The 25,936-nt window shown below is 36.5% G+C and overlaps 1 protein-coding gene across 2 annotated transcripts in view; it reads left to right on the top strand.

The window, feature by feature from the left end:
• STAG1 (stromal antigen 1) overlaps positions 1 to 25,936 on the top strand; it is a 283,214-nt gene that overhangs the window by 180,179 nt on the left and 77,099 nt on the right. For both annotated transcript variants that reach the window (XM_008064213.2, XM_021715629.1), the window contains exons 14-18: positions 4,914 to 5,031; positions 12,100 to 12,203; positions 24,506 to 24,598; positions 24,685 to 24,774; positions 24,933 to 25,136. In XM_008064213.2, coding sequence (XP_008062404.1) covers positions 4,914 to 5,031; positions 12,100 to 12,203; positions 24,506 to 24,598; positions 24,685 to 24,774; positions 24,933 to 25,136 — 609 coding nt within the window. The remainder of the gene's footprint in view (positions 1 to 4,913; positions 5,032 to 12,099; positions 12,204 to 24,505; positions 24,599 to 24,684; positions 24,775 to 24,932; positions 25,137 to 25,936) is intronic.

Genomic DNA, 25,936 nt, shown 5'->3' with positions numbered 1-25,936 from the left:
CCCAATGCAGGAATGTTGAGAAAATTTAGACTTAATAACTTGGGATGATTATTTGTATTGTAACTGATTTGTTGTAAAAAGAATCACTATAATGTTATTTTACACAATGAACGCTTTGAGTATATTTAACCATTTGACAGAGAGTTTGGCAGGCAGAGAGAATTTGAGGTAAAATATTTCTTACCAGTTACTAAAGATGAATCAGAATATACCTAGAAAATTATAATTAAAGTCATAAGAAAAATAAAATTAGTTTGTCTTATAAACAAGCTTAGAAGAAAGCCTGTAAAATAAATTAAACTTAGATCTAGCAGGATAAAAATCCATGTGGATATATAATATATACTTTTAATTTGTATGTATTATATGTAATTGATAAATTTTAATACACTTTTAATTTTTCATTGTCCCATATAGTGACTCTTTAATCATTAAAGGGCTATCTTTTTGTTCATCTAATTTTTAAAGAATACCAAAAATGCTTCTAAGGTTAGTTGTGACAGTAACTTAAGATAGATTCGTACAGTGTTTTTATAAAATTATGACACAAAAATTGTTTTTAGAAAATATATTTTTCTTTCATTTTTAGGATTTCATTTTGACTTTAGTTCCAGGAATTATTTTTTACTCAGTTACCTTTTATTGATACATAAGAGAAGTACATACTTGTTGAGTACATGTGAATAATTTACTACTTTCATATAATTGGTAAAGATCAAATCAGCATAATTGGGGGTACCCATTATCTTAAATATTTATCTTTCTTTATGCTAGAAAGGTAATTAATACCCCCAGATATACAGTCAATTATTGTTAACCATAGTCACCCTACTGGTCTATAAAACACTGGGTCTTAATTTTTCTGTCGAACCGGATATTTGTACCCATTCATCAGTGGCCTCAAGGCCTTCTTTTCATAGCTTTATTTTTTACTGCTAATAGAAGATGCTTGGTGAAGTGTTGGTAAAGTGATTGTAACCTTCCTTTTACCCTTACTAGCTATGTTAGATTTGTCTTTTTCTTTTGTCCTCAAACATGAAATTTCTATTCACATAGAAATTTGAGGCCAGAATGTTCTGTGGCTATCACAAATGCCCTGAGACAGAAACACTATGATAAATACTATGTTAGGCCAATACCTGACATTGTTCTGATCATTGTTGCTGATGGTGGTGAATTTGAAACTATTTCCCCCCTTCAACAGCACACAATAAGTGATTATGAAACTCTTTCTAGAAAATGGTTTACAAATTGAATTGGAAACAACTAATTGTTGATGTTAACAGAATGCATCCTACTACACCACCATCCTACAGTCAGAAAGATTAGTAAATTGTTAAAGATGTTAGCATCTACATTGAGAATATTGACCACCACAAACGCAACCTTTCTGATAGGAACAGTGAAAATATGCCAAAGTTAAATTTTAATATGCCTTGATTCACAATTTGGAAAAGCCATCCTCAAGAATGCTTATGCTAATGTAATTATACTACTCAGGGCCTTGAATTATTCCATCAACTTCTCCACTGAAAACATCAGACTATGTTAGTCAAGATGGAGATATAACAAATTTGTGGACACCGTAAAAGTAAATTGGAAAAGACTGACTGAATTCCATCAACGCTAAGTAACCCGTAGCCACATGAGACAAAATAGAAAGCCTTCTTTTTATTTTTATTTTTTAAGTTGGAGTTTCACTCTGTTGCCCAGGCTGGAATGCAGTGGCACAATCACAGCTCTCTGCAGCCTCGACCTCCCACGCTCTGATGATTCTTCTGCCTCAGCCTTCTGCAAACCTGAGACTACAGACGAGTGTGGTGCTTGGCTTTTTTTTGGGGGGGGGCGGGTTATAGTCGAGGTCTCACCATGTTTCCTAGGATGGTCTCGAACTCCTGGGCTCAAGCAGCCCTCTCACCTCAGCCTCTCTAAATTCTGGGTTTACAGGTGTAAGCCACTGCCACGTGTCTGTGGAAGTCTTTCTTTTTCAACTGATGATTTTCTAGTAGATCTCTGAAATCGACCAAACATCAGAGCAGCAGAGGCTGGTGAAGGAGGAACCTAACAATAGTACTTAAGTGACTGTCCTCTTTATCTGAGGCTATTCATCATGTTAGAACTGCTGGTCTAAGTATTTGGGATACCACAAAGGATCTGAGAAGCAAAATAATGAATGCCCTAGGTAATTTATGGCCACCAAGAGGGATAGAAAATTTTTGCATTCAAAAGACAAATCACATGCCTATAATACCATTGCAGTATAGGGAAAGTCAGCCAAGTTATAGATCCCCTTTCCACTTTCCTGTACAACCAGGGGAGCTGGGAAACAGGAAACCTAACATACTGATAAAAAGATTTAATTAATACCCCCAGATAGAAGAAGAGGCTATTATGGAAAAGGAAGAGAGGTCATAGAAATTAAAAACTTGAGTTCTCAAATTTAAGTAAGGAAAATCAACAAATGACCTGAGTGGACACAGTTGAGGCAAGCCTCCCGAGTAGCTGGGACTACAGGTGCATGCTACCACACCCAGGTAATTTTTTTTTTGGTAGAGATGAGGTCTCATTATGTGACCTAGGTTGGTCTCAAACTCCTGGGCTCAAGCAGTCCTCCTGCCCCTGCCTCCCAAAGGGCTGGGATTATAGGCGTGAGCCACTGTATCCAGCCTAATTATTCTTAAAATGTAAAAGTATAATGTGGTAATTAGACAAAGGGAGGTAAATAAATGTGCTAAGGATTTTGGTAGTGGAAAAATATGTTAGAAAATAAATTAAATATATGTTATAAAACTCTGATGGTAGGACAGATAAAATGATCAAGAAAGTATCACAAGTAGAGCACAGAGAGTAAAATGCTAGTCATATTTCCAGCATCAGTAATCCCAATAAATGTGAGTAGATTAACATGCTTACTTAAAAGGCAGATGGCCATTTGGGGTTGAAATTAAGAAATGAACAATACCTGTATGCTGTTACAAACAAGCTTCAATCAAAATAACAGAGAGTTTACAAATAAAGGACTTGATAAAAGTTGGATGTAAGTAATAAATACTTAACAAAAAAGATAGCAGGGAGGACAATGTTATAAAATACAAACCAGAATTGAAGACCAAAAGCATTAAGAGGGACAGAATGGGGATATTTCACATTTATAGAAGGTTTAATCTATAATTGTGAGTCATTACATGCTTGCACTACAGAAATCCATGTACACATGTTTTAAACATGAAAGTATGTTTATTCAGCAAAATTTAATTTTTTTATTATGGTAATACATACAAAACAAAATTTGCCTTGTTAGGGATACAGTTCAGTGGCATTAATCACATTCCTATTCCCTTGTAATCATCACTGCCTTCTATCTCCAGAACTTTTCAGATCTTCCCAAACTGAAATCATTCCCATTAAATAATAACTCTTCAATTCAGGATAGGTTTTAATAGCAACAGTTTTGAAACGATTTGTTTTTCTTTCTTCTGTTGTCATTTTTCATCTTTGACACCAAGTTGTACACCACTTGTGCCTGTCACTGTAGAAATAATGTTACTGATGGTCTAAGAATAGTTTCTCAGAATATGTGAATTCACATGTTTTGAAGATACTTCACTTCAAACCTTTGCCCACATTCTTCGCAAGCAAAAATGCTCGTCAGTGTTATTTACTGTAGCTTTGAGAGAATTCATTGGGATACTTTGTGGTATATATAGTTTTCCTGAGGCATTTCTGGAGCGAGGGAATGAGATTTGAATTGCAGTAGAAATGAAGTGCAGAATTAAGGTCAAAAGAGGCAGCACATAAATAGATCATCAGAATTCACACTGAAGTTAAGAGTAATGTTAGGGTTAGGAATGAAGAAGAAAACCAACTCAAGTGCGAATGTGCCGAGATAACCAGTGAGGTCTAGAAAGGTAGCTTTTATACTACTCTCACAAGTACATATAACTAATAACAGTCACAGTGTATGAAATAGTATTTACTCTTTCTTTATACTATGCACTCTTTTCTACTTTAATTTTCGAAACAGTCTCAATGCAATGAACTGTTTAACAACTGAAAAATGGGTTGCAGGGTGTAATGTGAAAAACCCTGATCTTGGGGATTGTTTAGTTGGATGTAATGAGCTTTAAAAGTAAAAAATCTTTTATATGAAAGTGGAGAAGCTATTTATAAGTAGCAGAAACTGCAACTATGCCAATCCCTGCTCTACTTACTTTCCCTGAAGACCTTTCTTAGAATAATATACTTCAAGTTTTAATGACTGGCAAGTGGCAGAGAATTTGGTGTGAAGTATTTGATTAGGACTCCAGGTTTGTTTGATTACTCTGGGACCATGGGTTCCAAAGAAAATTGTCGAGAGAGTAACGAACAACTGAAAATAGGGATGGATGAGGAATACATTGAGTAAGATGCAAATGAGTACAGAATAGAGGAGAGATGGAGTAACTTACATTTTTAACCTTGACCAAGACCACAGATATATGACATAAGTAAGGCTGGTACCAAAGATTCAGATGGAAATCTGGGAGAAAGTGATTAATTTCCTTTTTTTTTTCCAAGAGAAAAAGACAGTTAAAAAGAAACAACCAGGAATAGTGAAAAGTGACCTAACTTCAGCTTATTATTTCAGGATTTTGCAAACTAAGTATACTCTGTTTCCTCGTCCTATAAATGTGGTATCATTGGACTAGGAGATCCTAAAACTTACTGCTGTAAACGTTAAAAGATTTATTCTGCATACTGTATCCACATTATTGGCAGTGGAATATGAGTATATATATTGTTCTCTAAGTAGTTTTTAGGATCATAGAGATCAAGGGCCATTTTAATTATGAAGCAAATGCCTTAATAACTGAATGTTATTAGTTGTTTCTTTATTAAATGTTCTTTAGTCACACTGAGTCTGTTATTTTTAGTTACATGAACATGCAGCCTACTTGGTGGACAGTTTATGGGAGAGCTCTCAAGAACTGTTGAAAGACTGGGAATGTATGACAGAGTTGCTATTAGAAGAACCTGTTCAAGGAGAGGAAGGTATAGTATTTTGACAAGTTGATTTACATATTATGTTTCCATTGAGAATCATACCATCATATATAGGTCACTTATTAAAAACGAATGCATGTAAATGTCCTGTGTGTCTTTTTGCTAAGAGAGCAATTTGTTTTCTATAACGAGTAAGGATGTATTAATAGCTTATAATACCTTTTTATACTAACACTGTTACCATACCTTACACAATTTGGGGGGGTCTAGTTTATTTTATTTAATAAATGTATTTGTGATTCACCTACGTTGTATATGGATGAATAATTATATTGACAAATTTTATTGCATTTATTGGCAAATGAGTGTAACACTTTATTTATTCACTGGTTGAAGGGTATTTGGGCAGTTTCCAGTTTTTAGCAACTGTCAGTAAATATAATCATTTGCATGCAGGTTTTTTTAATTTAAATATTACTATTGTTTTTCTTTTTTAGAATAAGAAGTTACATGTGTGTGTTTACTACATGGACATATTGTTCAGTGGTGGGGATTGGGTCTCAGGCCGCACAAAATTTTTAAAATACAAAGTTTCAATGTAATATTCAGAAAGATTTTTTTGATGCTGACTTGAGATACAAAATACTGATATACTGAATTTAAACCACAATGAAACACCCAGTAGTATAGTTATTTTAATAGGGTAAATCCTGCTAGAGCACCGTGGTGACTAAAAGACTTTATTATTTATGACTTACACATCTCATCTACATGAGAGTACAAAGTTAACAATTCCAAAGCATATGGGTCCTAGTCTCTTAATTTATGTTTTCTGCCTCCCATCTCCTTGGAAATAACCCTACAGAGCATGTGGTAATATATAGAAAAATGTCTAGGAAACAAAAAGAAGCAGCTCTAATTTTTTACCTGTCTCTTGCTACTTATGTCCTCAAATTTTCTGCTCCATAGTTTCCTTTTCTCTATAACATGGAGATGATTTTTCTTATATACCTTATGTGGCTGTTGTGAGGATTAAACAAGATATTGTACTATTGATTCCCTATTCTGCTTCCTCTGTCCTCCTATGTGGTTCAACCCTTTGGAATACAGTAAGAGCAGAATGAGCCATCCTCTGCAATTGACTACCCATATAAGTTACCAAGAGAGTAAGCATCCCCAGTGTTCTTTCCAGGCAGTGATACTAATTGGTATTATCTATTCTGGCTTTAACCAAATTCTATGAGAGAAACAACAGGTACACATTATACCCAGATACACTTCAGTAAACTGGCCCAAAATGCCTCTTTTAAACTTAACTCAAATAGTTGTTTCATTCTTTATTTATAATACACACTTTTCCCAAATTTTTTCAAGACCTTCTTTCAAGGTGAAGCTTATATTATAATTGGCTCTGCCTTTCATTATTATTTACTTTATTTGTTTGTGTTTTTTCTCCATGATATCCTTAATAAGAGGGTGGCCCTATAACTAAGTTGACAAGGCCCTCTGCTCTCTAGGTCACACTGTCTAGTGTATTTTGGATTCCCTTCATTTTGTGATTATAGGAATATGAACGTAGATTCTACATTTTCTTCTCTTTATTTTACTTATACAGGTTCTCGCTAAGTTCACTAACTTTATGTATTCTAGTTCTAATTAATCTTAATATTTTTCTTGATAAAATTAATTCCCCTTCTAATTACCACTGCCTAATGAACACTTGAGTCAAGGGCCCCAGCATAGTATTCAGTGGTATGTTCTATCCATTTTCCTTACCTTGCCCATAAAGCTATACAATTTAAAAATCACCACAGTATGTTAGAGCTTCTTCTTTCTGAGTCCAAGCCATTTTTTCATTTATCATCACATACTCTATAAGAATTTTTCCAAGGACACAGGAAGAGGGAATATAATTTTAAGGACCAAGATCCATATGCTTTGGTATTGTTAACTTTGTACTCTCATGTAAATAAGATATATAAGTCAATAAATAATAGTAAGTCTTTTATTTATCATGGTGCTCTAAGTCAGCAGCCTCCAACCTTTTTTGGCATCAGGAACTAGTTTCATGGAGGACAGTCCTCGCACAGACTAAAATAAGTGTCAGATTCTGGCTTAAAACCACTCACTGATAGGGTTTTGATTTATCATGGTCTCTGTGCAGTCAAACCTCACTGCTAATGTTAATCTGTATTTGCAGCCACTCCCCAGTGCTCGCTGTTTTCCATAGAGATTGAACTAGTTTGCATTTCCACCAGTAGTGAAGAAGCATTCCCTCTTCTCTGCATCCTCGCCAACATCTGTTATTTTTAGTTTTATTAAAGACTAAGAATGATGGCCATTCTTACTGGCGTTAGGTGATATCTCATTGTGGTTTTGATTTGCATTTCTCCAATGATTAGTGAGGCTGAGCATTTTTTTCATGTGTCTGTTGGCTGCTCATATATGAGTTAAGACATGTCTGTTCATGTCTTTTGCCCACTTTTTAATGGGGCTGTTTGGTTTTTTTTCCTTTCTGCATATTTGAGTTCCTCGTAGATCCTGGATTTTAAACCTTTATCAGATATGCAGTTTGCAGATATTTTTTTTCCATTCTGTGGGCTGTCTCCCTACTCCCTTGATGGTTTCTTTTGCTTTGCAAAAGCTTTTCGATTTGATGAGGTCCTACTTGTCCACCTTATCTTTTATGGCACGGGCTTTTGGAGTTTGATCAGGAATTGGTTGCTGGTTGCCTAGTCCGATTTTTGTAAGAGTGTCTTTGCGTTTTCTAAGATTCTTAAAGTTTGAGGTTTTATGTTTAGGTCTTTGATCCATTTAGAGTTGATTTTTGTGTATGGTGATAGGTAGGGGTCCTGTTTCATTCTTCTGCATGTGGTCAGCCAGTTTTCCCAGCGCCATTTACTCCTCTCCCCAGTGGTTGTTAGTGGAGGCTTTGTCAAAGCTGAGTTGGTTGAGAAATTGAGGTTTTGTTTCCGGAATCTTTATCCTGTTCCATTGGTCTATACACCTGTTCTTGTACCATTACCAGGCTGTTTTGATTATTGTAACTATATAGCAGAGTTTAAAGTCTGGAATGTGATACCTCCTGTTTTATTTCTTTTGCTAAGGATTGTTTTAGCTATCGTGTCTTGTATATTTCCATATGAATTTCTGTATTGTCATTTCCAGGTCTGAAAAGAATGCTGCTAGTAATTTAATGAATATTGTATTAAATCTTTGACAGCATGGACATCTTAACAATGTTAGTTCTTCCAGTTCATGAACATGGGAAATTTTTTATTTGTTTGTGTCTTTGATTTCTTTGATCAGTGTTTTGTAGTTTTCATTGTAAAGGTCTTTCATATCTGGCTAGGAACATGGATGTCACTGATCTTTAAATAGGGAAATCATGAGTTCCAATGCATATTTTAAGAAAAAAAAAAGAAAAATGCCTTTTATAAATATATTTTGGCATAGTCAGAAGTCCACTGTTGTTTAGTGATCTCTGGGAAATTGTAGTAAAAATATAAAAGAGGGAGATGGTTCATAAGTAAAGAGCTTATCACTGAATTAAAGATTGTAGATGGGAGGCAAAAGCAGGAAGATGAAGAGAGAACAAGACTTCTAACTAGCTTTAAAAAGGACAAGAGGGAATTATACCCTTTACATTCAGTTTTGTTAGGTGGTTTTGCTGTCATACCCCAAAAGAGATTACTATTACATTTTGAGTTTACCTTATCTCCCCATTCAGGGAAGGTTTCTAAATGAATGGTTTCAAAATGATAGTGCAAATTAACAAAATTGATGATGGAATATTGGACACTGTGTGATGGGATAATATTTCAGCAAAGCTATGGATTGTTTTATGTAGTGGGAAAATATTTCTCTTCTTGAAATGTTTTTCTCTCCTCACTTACCATAAGACTAGATCTTCTTCCTAAGTAGAAGAAAATTCATTTAGTTAATGGACAACTTTTTGGTTTCTTTATTGCCAGCCAAATGTGAAAAATTATGAATTTTATTAATTATATGGATAGAAACTTAGTTGTTATTGAGCAGAAAGTGTTTTCCTGTTATTAGGCATTGAGGGTATAGATGGAAAAGTTGAAGTTGTTTCTTGGGTTTCTCCTAAGATAATCTAATGTTCATGAGTTTTTTTCCTAAGACAATTAAAATGTTAAAACAAAAATGACTGAATAAAGATGTACATGCATAATCTTTACAGAATAATTTTGGTACAGACAAAAAGAACAAAATGTCATTCTGTCTTTGTTTTCCTTTTCATTGCTTGTGCTTTTGTTTTTTTGAAAATTGAAATAGAGACTGAGCGCTTAATTCACAGACACCGACACCAAAAGTACAAGTTATAGAAAGGAGAGGTTTGTTAGCCAAGAGCCGGCCGGCAGCCACTTGCCTGCTGGACATGCAAGTGCCACAACAAGGGCCCCCATTTGCTGTAGGGGCTTGCTTAAGTGGGCCAAAACCACATTGGGACTTTCCAAGTGGGCCAAACCACAACATCCTGGAGGCCCAGGTACTTTTCAAGCAATGCTAGCGGGGTTCACAGAAGCGGAAAAAAAGCTGTTAAACAGTTTAACCTAGCCAGCATGTGCTATTGCCAGTTTCCAGGAAGGGAACTTTTTAACTGTGCAAAGGCTGAGTTTATGCTTAGCCTAATTTTTGACATTGTAGATGTCTTTTTAAGCCCCCTTTCACAGAATAATCAATGCAAACTTTTAAACTTTCATAGGTTAATGGTATTTTTTCAAAATTTATACCTAGTTCCATATCTGTAATCTCTACATCCACTGGTCTTCAACATAAATATGTGGGGAAAGGGAGAAAAATACAACTGAACTATTCAAATTATCCTCAGAATCTATGTTTAAAAAGAACCAGTTCAAAAGAAATGTGCAGAATCTATGTGAACCAAACCATAATACTTTGTTAAGTGACCTCAAACAAGATCTCAAAAGTTAAGAGTTAAATTATATTCCCAGCTGAAAATACTATAATTTTTTTAATGATTCCACTTATAATTTCAGTGAATTTGAGAGTTCTGGGAGGTAAGGTAGAAGCAGAAACTAAACAAAAGTGATTTTAAAGTTCATATAGAATTTTAACCTCCTGTTAAAAAGGAAGGTTACCATAGTACTTAAGACACTGGAGTCATACTACCTGGGTTTGTATATTGGCTGTACTACTAGCTGAGTACATCTCTCTCTGACTCATTTTCCCCATCTATAAAGAGAGCATAGTAGTTCCTATCTCTTGGAATTGAGTTATTACATATGCAATAAGTTATTACTTATACACCCCTTACAGCAGTGCCTTATACATATGAAATGTTTAATAAATTACTTCCTGTTAGCATTATAGAAACTACAGAGAATTTTAGAAAAAGGACTAGATAAGGGAAACATTTAAATATTTAGATCAGTTGAATTAAGTCACATTTTAAGTTATATTATAATAAATTACATTATAAATTTACTGTTATCTAAACAGTAAAGCATTTTCATAAAAATATATGTGTCAATTAGCAAAACTAAATAAAGAATCCAGGCTGGGTACAGTGACTGACAGCTATAATCCCAGTGCTATGGGAGTCCGAGGTGGGAGGCTCACTTGAAGTCAGGAGTTCGAGACTAGCCTGGACAACATAGTGACACTCCACCTCTACAAAAATTTTTTTTTTAATTAATGAGGTATACCTATAATGCCTACCTGTAGCCCTAGCTACTTGGAAGCCTGAGGCAAGTTTGAGTTTACAGTGAGCTATGATCACACCAGCGCACTGTAGGCTGTGCAGCAGAGGAATAGATCTAAATATCCATGAGAGTCTAGAACCTGTTTTATAATGATATTTAAATTCAACAGAAAGACCTCGTTAATTTAACAGTGGGGAGGCATAACTGCCTGCTTGGTGGAAATAAACAGGCCCACCTGCTACTGGCAGAAGTGAGTGAGCTAGAGAGACAGAAACAAAAGGAAGGACAAAAGAGCAAGAGAGAGAGAGAAATTAGAAGAAAATGAAGAAGATATTTCTGTAATCTCCAGGATAGAGAAATTTTTAAAGGCAATATATAAAATCCAGAAACCACAAAACAAAAGGAGATAGGCAGTGACCTTAAAAATTAACAATTTCTGTCTGACCAAAGAAACCATGAAGAGTCTGACAAATGACAAACTGGAGAAAACACTTGCAACATTCAAGACAAAGGGCACTACCATTAGCATATATGAGTTCTCATACACGGATGAGAAAAGACAGTAGTAGCAGACAAATGGGCAAAGAGGAAACAGAAAAATCTTGAGGAAAATTATATTCTACTTCACTAGTTAGGTAGGAAGGAGCAAATTAGCAATGACATATTGTTTTTCAACCACTAGACTGGCAAAAATCAAAGAGGTTTATAACATCTAGTGCTGGCAGGGATGTGAAGAACCAAACATTCTCATCATTGCAGTCGGGGATATAAATTGCAATAAATAGTCTTACGATTTGTCAGTTTCAAGATTTTGCCCTCTGACCCATTGTTCCTCTTTTGGAAATTTATTCCACAAAAATTTGTATGTGTTAATAATATTTATTGCTGCATTGTTCACAGTGTCAAAAATCTGGGAATTATAAGAATGACTCTAAATAGGAGAAGATTGACTAGATTCTGGTATATAAATTATGTAGTTTATTATTTAAGATAATTATTCTTATGTGTATGTATTGGCTTAGAAGATATTTGGGATGTATTGTAAACTTATAAAACATTTTACATAATTTTTTATATAAAACAAAAAGTAAAAACTTGATTATATGAGCTTTGAAATGAAGTAGAAGAAAATACAGTAAAATCTTAACATGGCCACACTCAGAAGGACAGCATTAGATGAGATCAGGTATTATAATAGAACAGAGTTTATTTTCTTTTTCTTTATTATATGTACCCCTTTCCTGTTTGAATTATGACAGCAAGCACATATTCTTTATAGAAAGAAAAGGATAAATAGCAAAGTATAGAGCTTAACTTCAGTCTTTAAAAAAATAAATCGCAGAATATATTTGCAGTTTTATAATGTGTTCATTTTTAGTTATTGTAAAGCTGTTTACTCATGCTCGTGTGTTTTCTCTCACTATAGCAATGTCTGACCGCCAAGAGAGCGCTCTTATAGAGCTAATGGTTTGCACAATTCGCCAAGCTGCTGAGGCGCATCCTCCAGTGGGAAGGGGTACCGGCAAGAGAGTGAGTGGCATGAGTGAGAAGTCCACGGGAAAGCTTTTAACGTCATTGACTGTCTTGAATGTTCGGAAATTTAGCTGGTATCTGTGTCCCTAAAAGCCTGGTATTTTAGGTACTTCATCTATATGTCTGGTCTGCTGTACTCAGCTTCCAAAAGGAGGGTCTTTCCTTCATGCTTTCATAGCACCTGGCAGTCTTCATTTATAGTACTTACGTCGTGTTTTTAGAATCTTTGCCACTTCTATTCAACATAGTACTGGAAGTCCTACACAGAGCAGTCAGGCAAGAGAAAGAAATATAAGGCATCCAAATTGGCAAGGAGGAAATCAAACTGTCTCTATTCACTGATGACATGATTCCATGCCTAGAAAACCCTAAAGACTCCTCTACCTGATAAATGACTTCAGTAGCGTTTCTGTATACAAATAACACTCAAGCTAAGAATCAATTCAAAAGCTCAACCTCATTTACAATAGAGACACACAAATACCTAGCAATACATTTAACTAAGGAAGTAGTAAAAGATCTTTACAAGGAGAACTACAAAACCCTGATGATAGAAATTGTAGGCCTAGCCCAGGCAACTTGATGAGACCTTGTCTCTACAATAAATCAAAAAAATTAGCTGGACATGGTGGCACACGCCTGTAGTTCCGGCTCCTTGGAAGGCTGAGGCGGAAGGATCACCGGAGCCCAGCAGTTCGAAGCTGGGGTGGCCGTGAGCACGCCACTGCACTCCAGCCTTGGCAACAGAATGAGACTCTGACTCAAAAAAAAAGAAAGAAAGAAAGAAAGAAACTGTAGCTGACACATAAAAATGGAAGAACATTTCATGCTTATAGATTGGATGAATTGGTATTATTAAAATGACCATACTGCCCAAAGCAATCTACAGATTCGGTGCAGTCCTTATCAAAATACTAACATCATTTTTTACAGAACTAGAGAAAGCAATCTTAAAGTTTATTTGAAACCAAAAAAGGAACCTGAATAATCAAAGCAATCCGAAGTAAAAAGAACAAATGTAGAGCTATCACATTACTAAAGACATAGTAAATAAAACAGCATGGTACTAGTACAAAAACAGACAGATCAATGAGAAGAATAGAGACCCAGGAATAAAGCCCCATACATACAACCAACTGATCTTTGATAAAGCTGACAAAAATAAACATTGGGGAAAGGATACTCTATTCAATAAATGGTGTTGGGAAAATAGGATAGCCATATGCAGAAGTATAAAACTTGGCCCCTCTCTCAACATATACAAAAATTAACTACATATGAATTAAAGACTTAAATGTAAGACCTGAAACTATAAAAATCCTAGAAAAAAAATTAGGAAGAACTCTTCTGGACGTTGGCATAGGCAAAGAATTTACAATGAAGATACCAAAAGCAAATGCAACAAAACTAGACAAATGAGACTTGATTACCCTGAAAATCTTCTACACAGCAAAATAAATCAACAGTGAACAGAAAACCAATGGAATGAGAAGAAATATTTGCAGATTATGTCTCAAACAAAGGACTAATATTCAAAATCTGCAAGGAATTCAACACAACTAAAACAATCCATTAAAAAGTGGGCAAAGGACATAAACAGACACTTGTCAAAAGAAGACATACAAGTGGCCAACAGACATATGAAAAAATACTCAAAATCACTAATCATCAGAGAAATATAAAAACCGCAATGCAGCCAGGCTCAGTGGCTCAGCCTGTAATCCCAGCTCTTTGGGAGGCTGAGGCAAGTGGATTACCTGAGCCTGTGGGTTCAAGACCAGCCCAGGCAACTTGGTGAGACCTCATCTCTACAATGAATCAAAAATTAGTCAGGCCGCGGTAGTGCGCACCTGTAGTTCCAGCTACTTGGAAGGCTGAGGCGGAAGGTTCACCAGAGCCCAGCAGGTTGACGCTGGGGTAGCCATGAGCGTGTGTACCACTACACTCCAGCCTAGGCGATGGAATGAGACTCCAACTCAAAATAAATAAATAAAAACCACAATGCAATATCATCTTGCAGCATTCAGAAAGACTGTTACTAAAAAGAACAACAGTTGTTGGCATGAATGCAAAGAAAAGGAAACATTCATACACTGTTGGTGGGATGGTAAACTAGTTCATCCTCTGTGGAAACAGTATGGTGATTTGTCAAGGAACTAAAAATAGAACTACCAATTTGGTATCTAGCCAAAGTAAAATAAATTATTATATTGAAAAGGAAACCTGCACGCATATGTTTATCACAGAACTATTCACAATATCAAAGGGATGGAAACAACCTAGTGCCCACCAGTGTTGACTGGCTAAAGAAAATGTGGTATATATACACCATGAAATACTATGCAACCCTAATAAAAAGCAAAATTATGTCTTCTGCAGCAATATAGATGGAGCTAGAGAACATCATCCTTTGTGAACTAACACGGAGGCAGAAAGCCGAACACTTCACGTTTTTGCTTATATGTGGGAGTTAAATAGACATAAAAGATGGAAATCATAGACACTGGGAGACTAAATTGAGGAGTTAGGGAGCAGGGTGAGAGTTCCGAAGCTACTTTTCAGGAGTAATGTTGACTGTTTCGGGATTGGGGACACGTGAAGCCCATTCCCATGTATCAAGCATATGCTTGTATCCCTTGAATCTAAAACTTAAAAATTTAAATATAAAACAAAAAGAATTTTTGTATTTATATCGTTTGAAAATTCATTGATTAAAAGGCTCTTGAAGCAAACTGCCTAGTTAGTTCGCTCTTCTATTTTACAGCTCTATAATCTTTAGATAGATGGATATTCTCTGTGTGTGCCTTCGTTTCCATATCTGTAATAGGGGAGGTATTGTTTCTGTTAAAGATGAACTGAGAGAATCACAGATGGAGAGACTCCTTTCTCTCTTGGTGTGACAAGATAGGCAGTGCTTTCTGAAAAAAATAAAAAAAAGTGTAAAACTGGAAAATAGGCCAGGCACGGTGGCTCGAGCCTGTAATCCCAGCACTTTGGGAGGCCTAGGTGAGGGGATTGCCTGAGGCCACAGATTTGAGAACAGCCTGCGCAACTTGGCAAGACCTCATCTCTACAATAAATCAAAAAATTAAAACCGAGGTGGAAGTATTGTCTGAACCCAGCAGGTCTATGCTGGGGTGGCCATGTGCGTGCCACTGCACCCTAGCCTAGGCGATGAAGTGTGAGACTCCAACTCAAAAAAAACCTGGAAATTATTGTCCAAAGCAAAGCAATATTCATATTCAGGGTTCTGGAAATTAACCTAAGATGAGAAAACAAACTGAGAATTTTTTCTTTTTTTGAAAAATGGAGAGAACTTCAAGTGAAAGTGGTAGGAGTCTGCAGCCTTCTTGCTGCATTTGTAAATTACGCATACCCCACAGGCATGGTCAGTGAGATCTATAGTGTGTTACCAGAGCAATACTGGCTATAAGAAAACAACAACTTTACTGTCAGAGAGAATGAATTCAATATAGACAAGTACTTAAAAAGCCCATAGCTTTGTTAACTGAAAGTGACAAACTTGGTAGAAACAAACAGGGAAAACCCACAGTTTTGATAACCTGAGGTTGTGGTAAGAGTGGTGAACCACTCAAAAATTTATCTGAAAAATCTTGGAAATGAGAAAACCATGAAAAAGTTAGATATGCTCCCCATATATCCTGGTTTACTGGGAAACCCTAGAGAACCCAATGGAAAGTAAAAAGCAAACAAAATATTAGAACTGAGTAAATTTTGAATATGCTCTCTGACCAATAATAGATCATTCCTCAGAAGAGAAAAGCCTTATTGATTAGACATATTTGAGCACAACTTCTGCCAAAATAATTGGCTGAATGATCTTTTCAAACATGGTGGAGCTGGGCACTTTGGAAGATGGAGGTTCGAGACCAACCTGTGAGTCCTCATCTCTACAATAAATCAAAAATTTAGCCAGGCATGGTGGCACACACCTGTGGTTCCAGCTACTTGGAAGGATAAGGTGGAAGGATCACCTGAGCCCAGCAGGTCAAGGCTCAGTGGCCACGAGCGTGCTACTGCTCTCCAGCCTGGGCAACATAGAGAGACTCCAACCCCCCCTCCACCAAAAAAAAGCCACAGTAGAAACTCCCAGGAAGACAGGCTGAAAAACAAAAATAAGAATAAAAATTTTGAGAAGCAATAACAAGCTACACATCATGGGAGAAGCAGATTATACAGTCTAATTTAATGATACCCTTAAATTTACAAAAATAAGTTTAAAATCCACTTTTGGTCGGGTGCAGTGGCTCACACCTGTAGTCCCAGCACTTTGGGAGGCAGAGGTGAGAGGATTACCTAAGCCCAGGGTCCAAGACCAGCCTGGGCAAAATGGGGAGACTTCATCTCTACAATAAAACAAGAAAATTAGCTGAGAGTGGTGATGTGCACCTGTAGTTCCAGCTACTTGGAAGGCTGAGGCAAAAGGATTGCCAGAGCCCAGCAGGTCAATGCTAGGGTGGCCGTGAATGCACTCCAGCCTGGGGGACAAAGTGAGACTCCAGCTCAAAAAAATAAAAAAATAAAAATCCATTGTTACTGTAGTATCCCAAAATATCTACTTCCAAAGAAAAATTGCAGTTAACTACAAAGAAATACTAAAATGTGACCATACTCAAGGTAAAAAGCAGATAATAGAAATGGCTTCTTAGTAGGCCCAGATGTTGGATTTAGCAGGGAATGACCTCAGAGGCCCTTTCATAAATGTTTTCAAGGAATTAAAGGAAGACATGAAAATAAGAAATAGAGAGTCTCAGTAGGGCAAAACCAAATAAATTTTCTGGAGTTGAATAGTACAGTGCAGAAATTTAAAATTGTCAGATGACCTCATTAGCAGATTTGAGATGACAGATGGAAGAAACAGTGAACATGAAGATTAACAGAAATTATCCATTCTGAGGAACAGAAAGGAAAAAAGGTTGAAGAAAAATGGACAAAGCTTCAGAATGTATTTGGGCTGGGCACGGCCCACACCTGTAATCCCAGAGTTTTGGGAGACCGAAGTGGGAGGATCACCTGATGCCAGTAGTTTAAGACCATGCTAGACAACATAGTGAGACTTTGTCTCTACAAAAAAATTTGAAAAATTAGCCACATGTGGTGGTACATATCTGTAGTTCCAGCTACTTGGGAGTCTGAGGCAGAAGATCACCTGTGCTCAGGAGTTTGAGGCTGCAGTGAGTCATGATCATGCCACTGCACTTCAATCTGAGCAACAGAGTGAGAATCTGAATTTAAAAAAAAAAAACAACTGTGGAACCACCATAAAGTGCACCAAAATGTATGTAAGAAGAGTCCCAGAAGGAAAGGAGAGAAGGAAAGAGACAGGAAAAATATTTGAAGAAATAATACAAAATTTCCCAAATTTGATGGGAAACAATTTACAGATCTAAGAAGCTTAACAAAACCCAAGCAGCATAAACACAAACGATTCACACATAGATGCTGCACAGTCGCACTGTTAAAAGATGAAGATAAATCTTGAGAGCAACAAGAAATAAACACCTCGTAGAAGATGACAGCAGTAGGTTAGCAGTTGACTCATCAGAGACAGTAGCAGCCAGAAGATAGTGGAGTGACATATTTACTGAAAGTCAGCAAAATTGTCAACCAAGAATTTTTAAATCAGTAAGGTTATCTTTCAAAAATAAAAGTGTAGTAAAAGGATTTCAAGATAAACAAAAAACAAAGATTTAGAGATTGCGTTGCTAAAATACCTGCCGTACAGGTCTATATACAATACTAAAAGAAGTCCTTCAAGCCATAAAGAATATCACCAGATGGTAACTTGAATCCACAGGAAGGAAGATATGTGGTTGGGTATAAAAGGCTGTATATGTATGTTTTTTTCTTCTCTTACTTTCTCTAAAAGGACATGCAATTATTTAAATTGGTAATTGTAGCACTGTAGTGTTCAAATTATAACAGATGTAATAAATTTCACAATAATACAAAAGTTGGGGAAGAAATGTAAAACTTTATTGAAGCAAAATTGCTAAGTTTTACTGTAATTAATTCATTATCAACCTGAAGTTAATTATGTTAAAGTTGTATATTGTAATCCCTAGAGCGGTCACTCATATAAGAAAAAAAAAAGTGAGAGAAATTACGATGGTGCAACAAAAGAAAAAATACTACAAAGAAAGTAAGTAAAGGAGGAATAGAGAAACAAAAGACATGAGACATATAGGTAACAGATAGCAAAATGACTGACATAAATTCAACCATATAAAAAATTATATAAGCCGGGCTCGGTGGCTCAGCCTGTAATCCTGTGCTTTGGGAGGCTGAGGTGAGTGGATTGCCTGAGCCCGCGGGTTTGAGACCCACCTAGACAACTTGGCAAGACCTCATCTCTACAATAAATCAAAAAATTAGCCGGGCGTGATAGCGTGCGCCTGTAGTTCCAGGTACTTGGAAGGCTGAGGTGGAAGGATCACCGGAGCCCAGCAGGTTGAGGCAGCAATGGCCGGGAGCGTGCCACCGCACTCCAGTATGGGTGACAGAGTAAGACTCCAACTAAAAAAAAAAAAAAATTATATTGAATATGAATATAAGGAAAAACCCTGGTCATAAGGTAGAGATCTAGACTGGATAAAAAAAAAAAAAGTAGAATCCAACTGTGTGATGTCTACAGAGAGAATTGCTTGAGATTTAAAGGCATAAATATGTTGAAAGGAAAAGGCCGGCAAAAAGATAAACTGTGCAGTGAGTATCCCCAAGAGATGAAAAGGTTACTCATATTACACAGATAGACTTCAAGACAATGTTACTAGAACCAAAGAGGGACTTTTTTAAAGATTAAAGTTCAAAATATTGGGAAAATATAACATTTACATATGTATACACACTGAGCAGCAGAGCCCCAAAATATGTGAATCAAGAACCACGAGATTTGAAAGAATAAATAAATGCTTCAGCAATTACAGTTAAAGACTTTAATTTCCTTTCTCTATTGGGAACAACCAGACAAGAAAAAATGCTCTCTTTTTCTTCTGATTTCTCTTATTGTTACTTCATGGCAGTTCTTGTTGCTCTCTATCATGAATTTTTTATAACCTGAAAGTTAGTGCTAAAGACTTAATCAGATCAGATTATAGATTTTTTTGCAGGAATAATTTTTTTACACTTATTGCATCATATCAGAAAGGCATATAATGTTCAGTTCTCTTATATCAGTAATACTAAGATTTCAGATTCACCAGATGGTTGGCGAGAAAAATGTTTTCAGTAGAAGTATTACTAGCAGTAGATAAAGGGAGAGTAATAGAATTAAAATAGTAGTTTTTTGTTACCCCAATGAAATAAGGAATCTAGGTGGTGATCGTCAGTCAGCTGTAATGAGGTGAAAAGTTGATGGGGAACTTTATAATGTTTGGATTGGTCTGATGTCACCTGAACCCGGAACTACAGTCGCGCACTACTATGCCCAGCTAATTTTTTGATTTATTGTAGAGTCGAGGTCTTGCCGAGTTGCCCAGGTGGGTCTCGAACCTGTGGGTTCGGGCAATCCACTTGCCTCAGCCTCCCATAGTGCTGGGATTACAGGCTGAGCCACCGAGCCTGACCAAGTACTGTGATTATTGAGCATTGAAGGTCCTTATGACCCCTTGATGTAGAGGCTAATTTAGAGGCGTAATGTTCAGGGACAAGTAGACCACTTTGACACCTTTGGTGTTGAACTCATGAGGTTCTGGGTGGCCAGGGGCATTATCCACTATCAAAAAACCTTTAGTCTGAGCACATTGGCTCACTCTTGTTATTCCAGCACTTTGGGATGCTGAGGAAGGAGGATCGCTTGAATCCCCCATGAGTTCAAGACCAACCTCGGTAATATAGTGAGACCTCATCGCACCAAAAAATCAGAAAATTAGCCAGGCATGGTTGGTGCACACCTGTAGTCCTAGCAAGTTGGGAGGCTGAGGCAGGAGGATCAGTTAAGTTCAGAAGTTTGAGGCTGCAGTGAGCTGTGATCCTGTCACTGAACGTCACTCTGAGTCACAGAGTAATACTCTGACTCAAATTTTTTTTAAAAAAGAACTTTAAAAGACAATCCCTTATTGGTAAGGTACTTTGTGACTTCAGTGACAGAGCACTGATGGAACCAATCCAGAAAAAGAATTTCCATCCAGACCTTGTTGCAAAACCGAAGACTGTCAGCTCAGGGATTCACTTTATAGATAAGGGCTATCCTGATCATAAACCCATTTGCATTTGCGCAAAACAATAGTTAGTTAGCCTGTCTCTTCCTGCTTTAAATCCCGGTGCTTGCTTCTCTTTCTTACTAATAAATGTTCTTTGTAGTTTTTTCTTTTTCCCAGAATAGAGCACTTTTGTCTACATTAACATCCTATTCAGGCAGATATCCTTTCTCTTTAGTGATTTTTTTAATGGCATTTGGGAGCATTGTCACCTGTCTGTTGGTCAGCATAAGCTGTTTCGGTTACCTTGACTTTTATTTTTTTTGAGTCTTACTCCATCACCCAAGCTGGAGTGTAGTGGCACACTCAGTCACCCCAGCGTTGACCTGCTGGGCTCTGGCGATCCTTCCACCTCAGCCTTCCAAGTAGCTGAAACTACAGGCACTCACTACCACGTCCGGCTAATTTTTTGGTTTATTGTAGAGAGGTCTCGCCAAGTTGCTCAAGCTGTTCTTGAACTCGTGGGCTCAGGCAATCCCCTCACCTTGGCCTCCCAAAGTGCTGGAATTACAGACTTGAGCCACCGCGCCCGGCCTATCTTGACATCTTTAAAGCCAAACCTCTTTCTAAAATTAACAAGCTATCCTTTGCTGGCATTATGTTCTCTAGCTTTAGTATTCACTTTCTTTTTGCTTTAAGTTGTCATATGACTTCACTTTTTCTTGAATCATGAGCCTACAGGTGTGCCTTTTTTATAGCAATCCTGCACCCATATAAAAGGTGAATATTCAATACAAGATAAAAAGGTGTGTTGCAAAAGTGTATCTTTATGTTTATTTACACGTCTCTCAATTGCAAATTATGCCATGTACAATATACTTTATAGACGTTTTTATAAATTTTAACTTTTTATAATAGATTTGTTTATATTTTATGGCAGTTAATGATAAAATAGAAATATTTTATATACTCGTGACATACGTAAATTTCTCTTAGTTTTTTCTTTGTCGATATTTCTAGGCTATACAGTTCATTTGCAAACTTTGCCAAATTGTTGCAAATCTCCAAAATATTTTTAATATATTTACTGAAAGAAATTTGCATAAGAATCTGTGTAGTTCAAACTCATGTTGTTCAAGGGTCAAATGTTCTAGGATTTCCCTAAAATGCTATAGCAAAAAAAACTTTAGGAGAATTGATTTAACAAGAATGACAGTGCTAATGGTTTATTGTTCTACTCTTGATGTTGTTGAAATTTTCCTTAATAAACATCTTTTAAAAATATATTGTCCAAAGCCGGGCTCGGTGGCTCAGCCTGTAATCCCGCGCCTTTGGGAGGCTGAGCTGAGGTGAGTGGATTGCCTGAGCCCGCGGGTTCAAGACCCGCCTGGGCAGCGAGACCTCATCTCTACAATAAATCAAAAAAATCAGCCGGGCATGGTAGCGCATGCCTGTAATTCCGGCTACTGGGAAGGCTGAGGCGGAAGGATCGCTGGAGCCCAGCAGGTCGAGGCTGCGGTGACCGGAAGCGGCCACTGCACTCCAGTCTGGGTGACAGAGTGAGACTCCAACTCAAAAAAAAAAAAATATATATATATATATATATATATATATTGTCCCAACTTAGACTAATGATAAACCCTTTCAGGCTAATTTATTTTCCTTTGCACATAACTGATTGTTTATTGAGCACTTTCTTTCAAAACTGTTGCTTGCATAGTTATTTGTTGCTGTGTAACAAATTACTCCAAAGCTAAGATTCTTAAAATAACCTTTATTATCTCATGCAGTTTCTATGGGTCAGAAAATATGGGAATGGCTTAGCTATTCATCTGGCTTCACGTCTTTTGTAGTCAAGATGTTAGCCAAGGTTTCAGCATCTGAAATTCTGACTAGAGCTGCAAAATCCACTTCCCCAGAGGTGCATTCGTGTAGCTGGCAAGTTAGTGCTGACTATTGGTAGAGCTTCATGCATAGACCTTAGAGCTTGAGTCGTGCATTTACATTGTTTGACTCAAATTTAGCCCAACCAGGTTTTTACCTATTTGATTGTATTTTTTCCACTTTTATTTTCTAACAGATAAAACACTTACGTAGTTACAAAGTCAAAATTATATATTTAGAGAAATCTTATGTACTTTCCTTTACACCTCATTCCTCCAGTAACCATTTTTACTTGCTTCTGGTTTATTTTTGCAGTGTTTCATTTTGCAAATATAAGTAAAGACATGTACATACACTATATATGTATTTCTATTTCCCAGCCCACCCCCCTCATCTTTTTTTTTTAAAAGATAACCTGGGGATAAATCCGTATCTTTATTTTGGAGATCTTCATTTCCTTCTGACTATGTAGGTCTTTCTGTAAATGGATAGATATACTTCTGAAAGCTGCTTCTTCACAGTTTTTTGGATTGTTGCTAGTCTTTTTCTACTAGAAGTAATGTAGAGTGAATAATTTTGCACCTACATCCTTACTTGTACCAGGCGTGGTGGTGTGGTAGATTGGCAGACGTGGAATTGCTAGGTCAAAGGGAAAGTAAATGTATACGTTTTTTTCAGGTATTGGCAAATTTGTTCTTCATGTGTGTCATGCCATTTTTGCTATTTCCTCAGAGATATTGTAAGAACTGGATGAGTTCATATACATCGAATGTCTGACAAAATGATTATTTAATCAAAAATAACTATTTCTGGCCAGACTCACTGGCTCAACCCGTAATTCCAGCACTTTGGGAGGCCAAGGCAAGTGGATTGCCTGAGCCTGCGGGTTCGAAACCAGCCCAGGCAACTTGGCGAGACCTCGTCTCTACAGTAAATCAAAAATTAGCCAGGTGTGGTAGTGCGCACCTGTAATTCTGGCTACTTGGAAGGCTGAGGTGGAAGGATAGCTGGAGCCCCAAGACTGTGGTGGCTGTGAGCGTGCCACTGCACTCCAGCCTGGGCGACAGAGTAAGACCACCACCTCAAAAAAAAAAAGCTATTTCCCTAAAATCAGTAGTCTTAGACCTCTCATATATTGTCAAATGCTTTCAAGATTTCTCAATATCCTTAAGACATTCTTAGTCATATATTTCACTTTATATATAGTCCTTTTAATCACTTTGTGTAAAACTTAACACGGTAGTTTGTAGATCATTCCAAAGTGATACATTTTATACACTTAAAAGGTTGAGCAGCAATCTGTTAGGAGGTCCTATTACATCTTGCCCATATTCTTAAACATTGGGGTTCACATTTACAAAGTGGCTATTTATATTGGGATGTTTCTGTTCTATAAAACCATTCAACGTTATAATGGCACATTTCTTCAAGATAATAACAAAATGCAGAATACTTTGGGGGAAATTATTACCTTAAACTGAGCTTGCATTTTAATGTTTTATCTTTGAAACCACCTGTATTTTAAAATGTTGGCTACTGGGTAAAGTGATGAACGCTGTCAACTTAAATTTGTTCCACAAGCACAGGTTACCCCCCCTCTCTCGTTTGCTTCCTAACAGATTTATGAGCTTAGTTTCAAGGTTACTGAAATACAAATGGATCCAAAGATACGCTTTAAAAATAAGTGAACATTTATTAGCTTCTAATGGTATTTTAAAAGCATTACTTAATTAGCAAGGCTTGGTGGTGTGCAGCTGTAGTCCTAACTACTTGGAAGTCTGAGGCAGGAGGTTCGCTTGAGCCCAGGAGTTTGAGGATTCGATGAGCAGTGATTGTACCGCTGAACTCCAGCCTGGGCAACAGAGTGAAACCCTGACCCAAAAAAAGAAAAAAGGGTTACTTTAAAAAGTGTCTATCAAAGAGAAGATCATTGTTAACACACTGAGATTAAAACCCTAGAAAAATTGTTTTTTGATTGCTTTTGATATTTTTATAATGATAATTAGTTTTATAGAAATGTTTATATTTTTATTTAATATAAAAAAGGAGTCATTAGCCTAAACTTCAGCTACGTAATAACATAATAGTGCATGATATAGTTATTTGCATAAACCTACATGTAGTTACTTCAGTAATTAGTTTAAACCCCTCTTAAAATTCTCAGTTATATTATCTGCCAGTGCTTTACCATTCTGTGTAACATTTTAGATGTGTAAATTATCGCAACACTTTTATTGTTTTTCCATTTATTTCTAGGTGCTAACTGCCAAAGAAAGAAAAACTCAAATTGATGATAGAAACAAATTGACTGAGCATTTTATTATCACACTTCCTATGTTGCTATCCAAGGTACAGTCTCATTTATAGCTTTGTTATGTCATTGAGTCTGCTTTCACTGTACTGTTAGTTACTGCTTTTTTCTCTGCTTCTCCTAGTATTCTGCAGATGCAGAGAAGGTAGCAAACTTGCTACAGATTCCACAGTATTTTGATTTAGAAATATACAGCACAGGTAGAATGGAAAAGGTAAGATACTATGCAGTTCAGTTTCTGCTATTATAATAGTTTTGTTAACTGGATTATTTTATGTACTTATATAGGCTTATTTGTTATTTGACAGATGCTATTTTTAAAATTTTTGTTATTAATGTAAATATTACAGTTTTTCTATTTTTCCTCCTCAGCATCTGGATGCCTTATTAAAACAGATTAAGTTTGTTGTGGAGAAACACGTCGAATCAGATGTTCTAGAAGCCTGCAGTAAAACCTATAGCATCTTATGCAGTGAAGAGTATACCATCCAGAACAGAGTTGACATAGCTCGAAGCCAGCTGATTGATGAGTTTGTAGATCGATTCAATCATTCTGTGGAAGACCTACTTCAAGAGGTCTGTTCTCAAGTTAATGTAAACATATGATAATATTGGCTAATAATTATTCAAGATAGCTGAGTGTATAAATTGTTTCCATTTCTAGTAGATTTCTCTACTCCTTTCAAAACTTAGTAGCTTTCTTGTAATTGTGTATCCTGTGAAGATCAACTTTGGTTATATTTTATTTTAAAAATCTGTTTCATAAAAGCCAGATTTTTTTTAACTTCTTATTTCCTATTCCTGGGACCTAATTTGTGTTTTAATATTGCTGAATTATTATGATGTGCTAATGAATAGGGCATACAAATTAAATGCACTTGTAAGGATGCCTGCTCATTGGTAATATGCCCAAAATAGCAGCAAGCATCTCCAATTGGTTATTTTTCTAATTATTTCTCTGATCCCTTCCTCTTGCCTTCTTTCTCCAGGGTGATCTGGAGCCCTCCCTCACAATTCTCTGTGCTCTGATGGCCAAGCCAATAAGATTTTTTAAAATTCTGGTGACTGATTTTTAAAAGACCTTTTCCCTATTATTGGAACCTTTCGTTGTTTTTACCCATTATTTGTGATTTTTCATTTTGATTTTCAAGCTACAAAAGTAACTGACAATCAGTAAAATCCTAGAAATAATCATTTTTAAAACTTTCAAGTCCATACCTTTTCACTCAGCAATTTTTATTTCAAGGAATTTATCTTATAGTATTTTTTTTTTTTGAGTTGGAGTCTCACTCTGTCGCCCAGACTGGAGTGCAGTATCCGCTCCTGGCCACCGCAGCCTCGACCTGCTGGGCTCTGGCGATCCTTCCGCCTCAGCC

The sequence above is a fragment of the Carlito syrichta genome, unplaced genomic scaffold (assembly GCF_000164805.1).
Source record: "Carlito syrichta isolate Samal-C Ts95f unplaced genomic scaffold, Tarsius_syrichta-2.0.1 Scaffold307227, whole genome shotgun sequence".
NCBI classification, from domain to species: Eukaryota; Metazoa; Chordata; class Mammalia; order Primates; family Tarsiidae; genus Carlito; species Carlito syrichta.
This window is presented reverse-complemented; position numbering and strand designations above follow the sequence as displayed.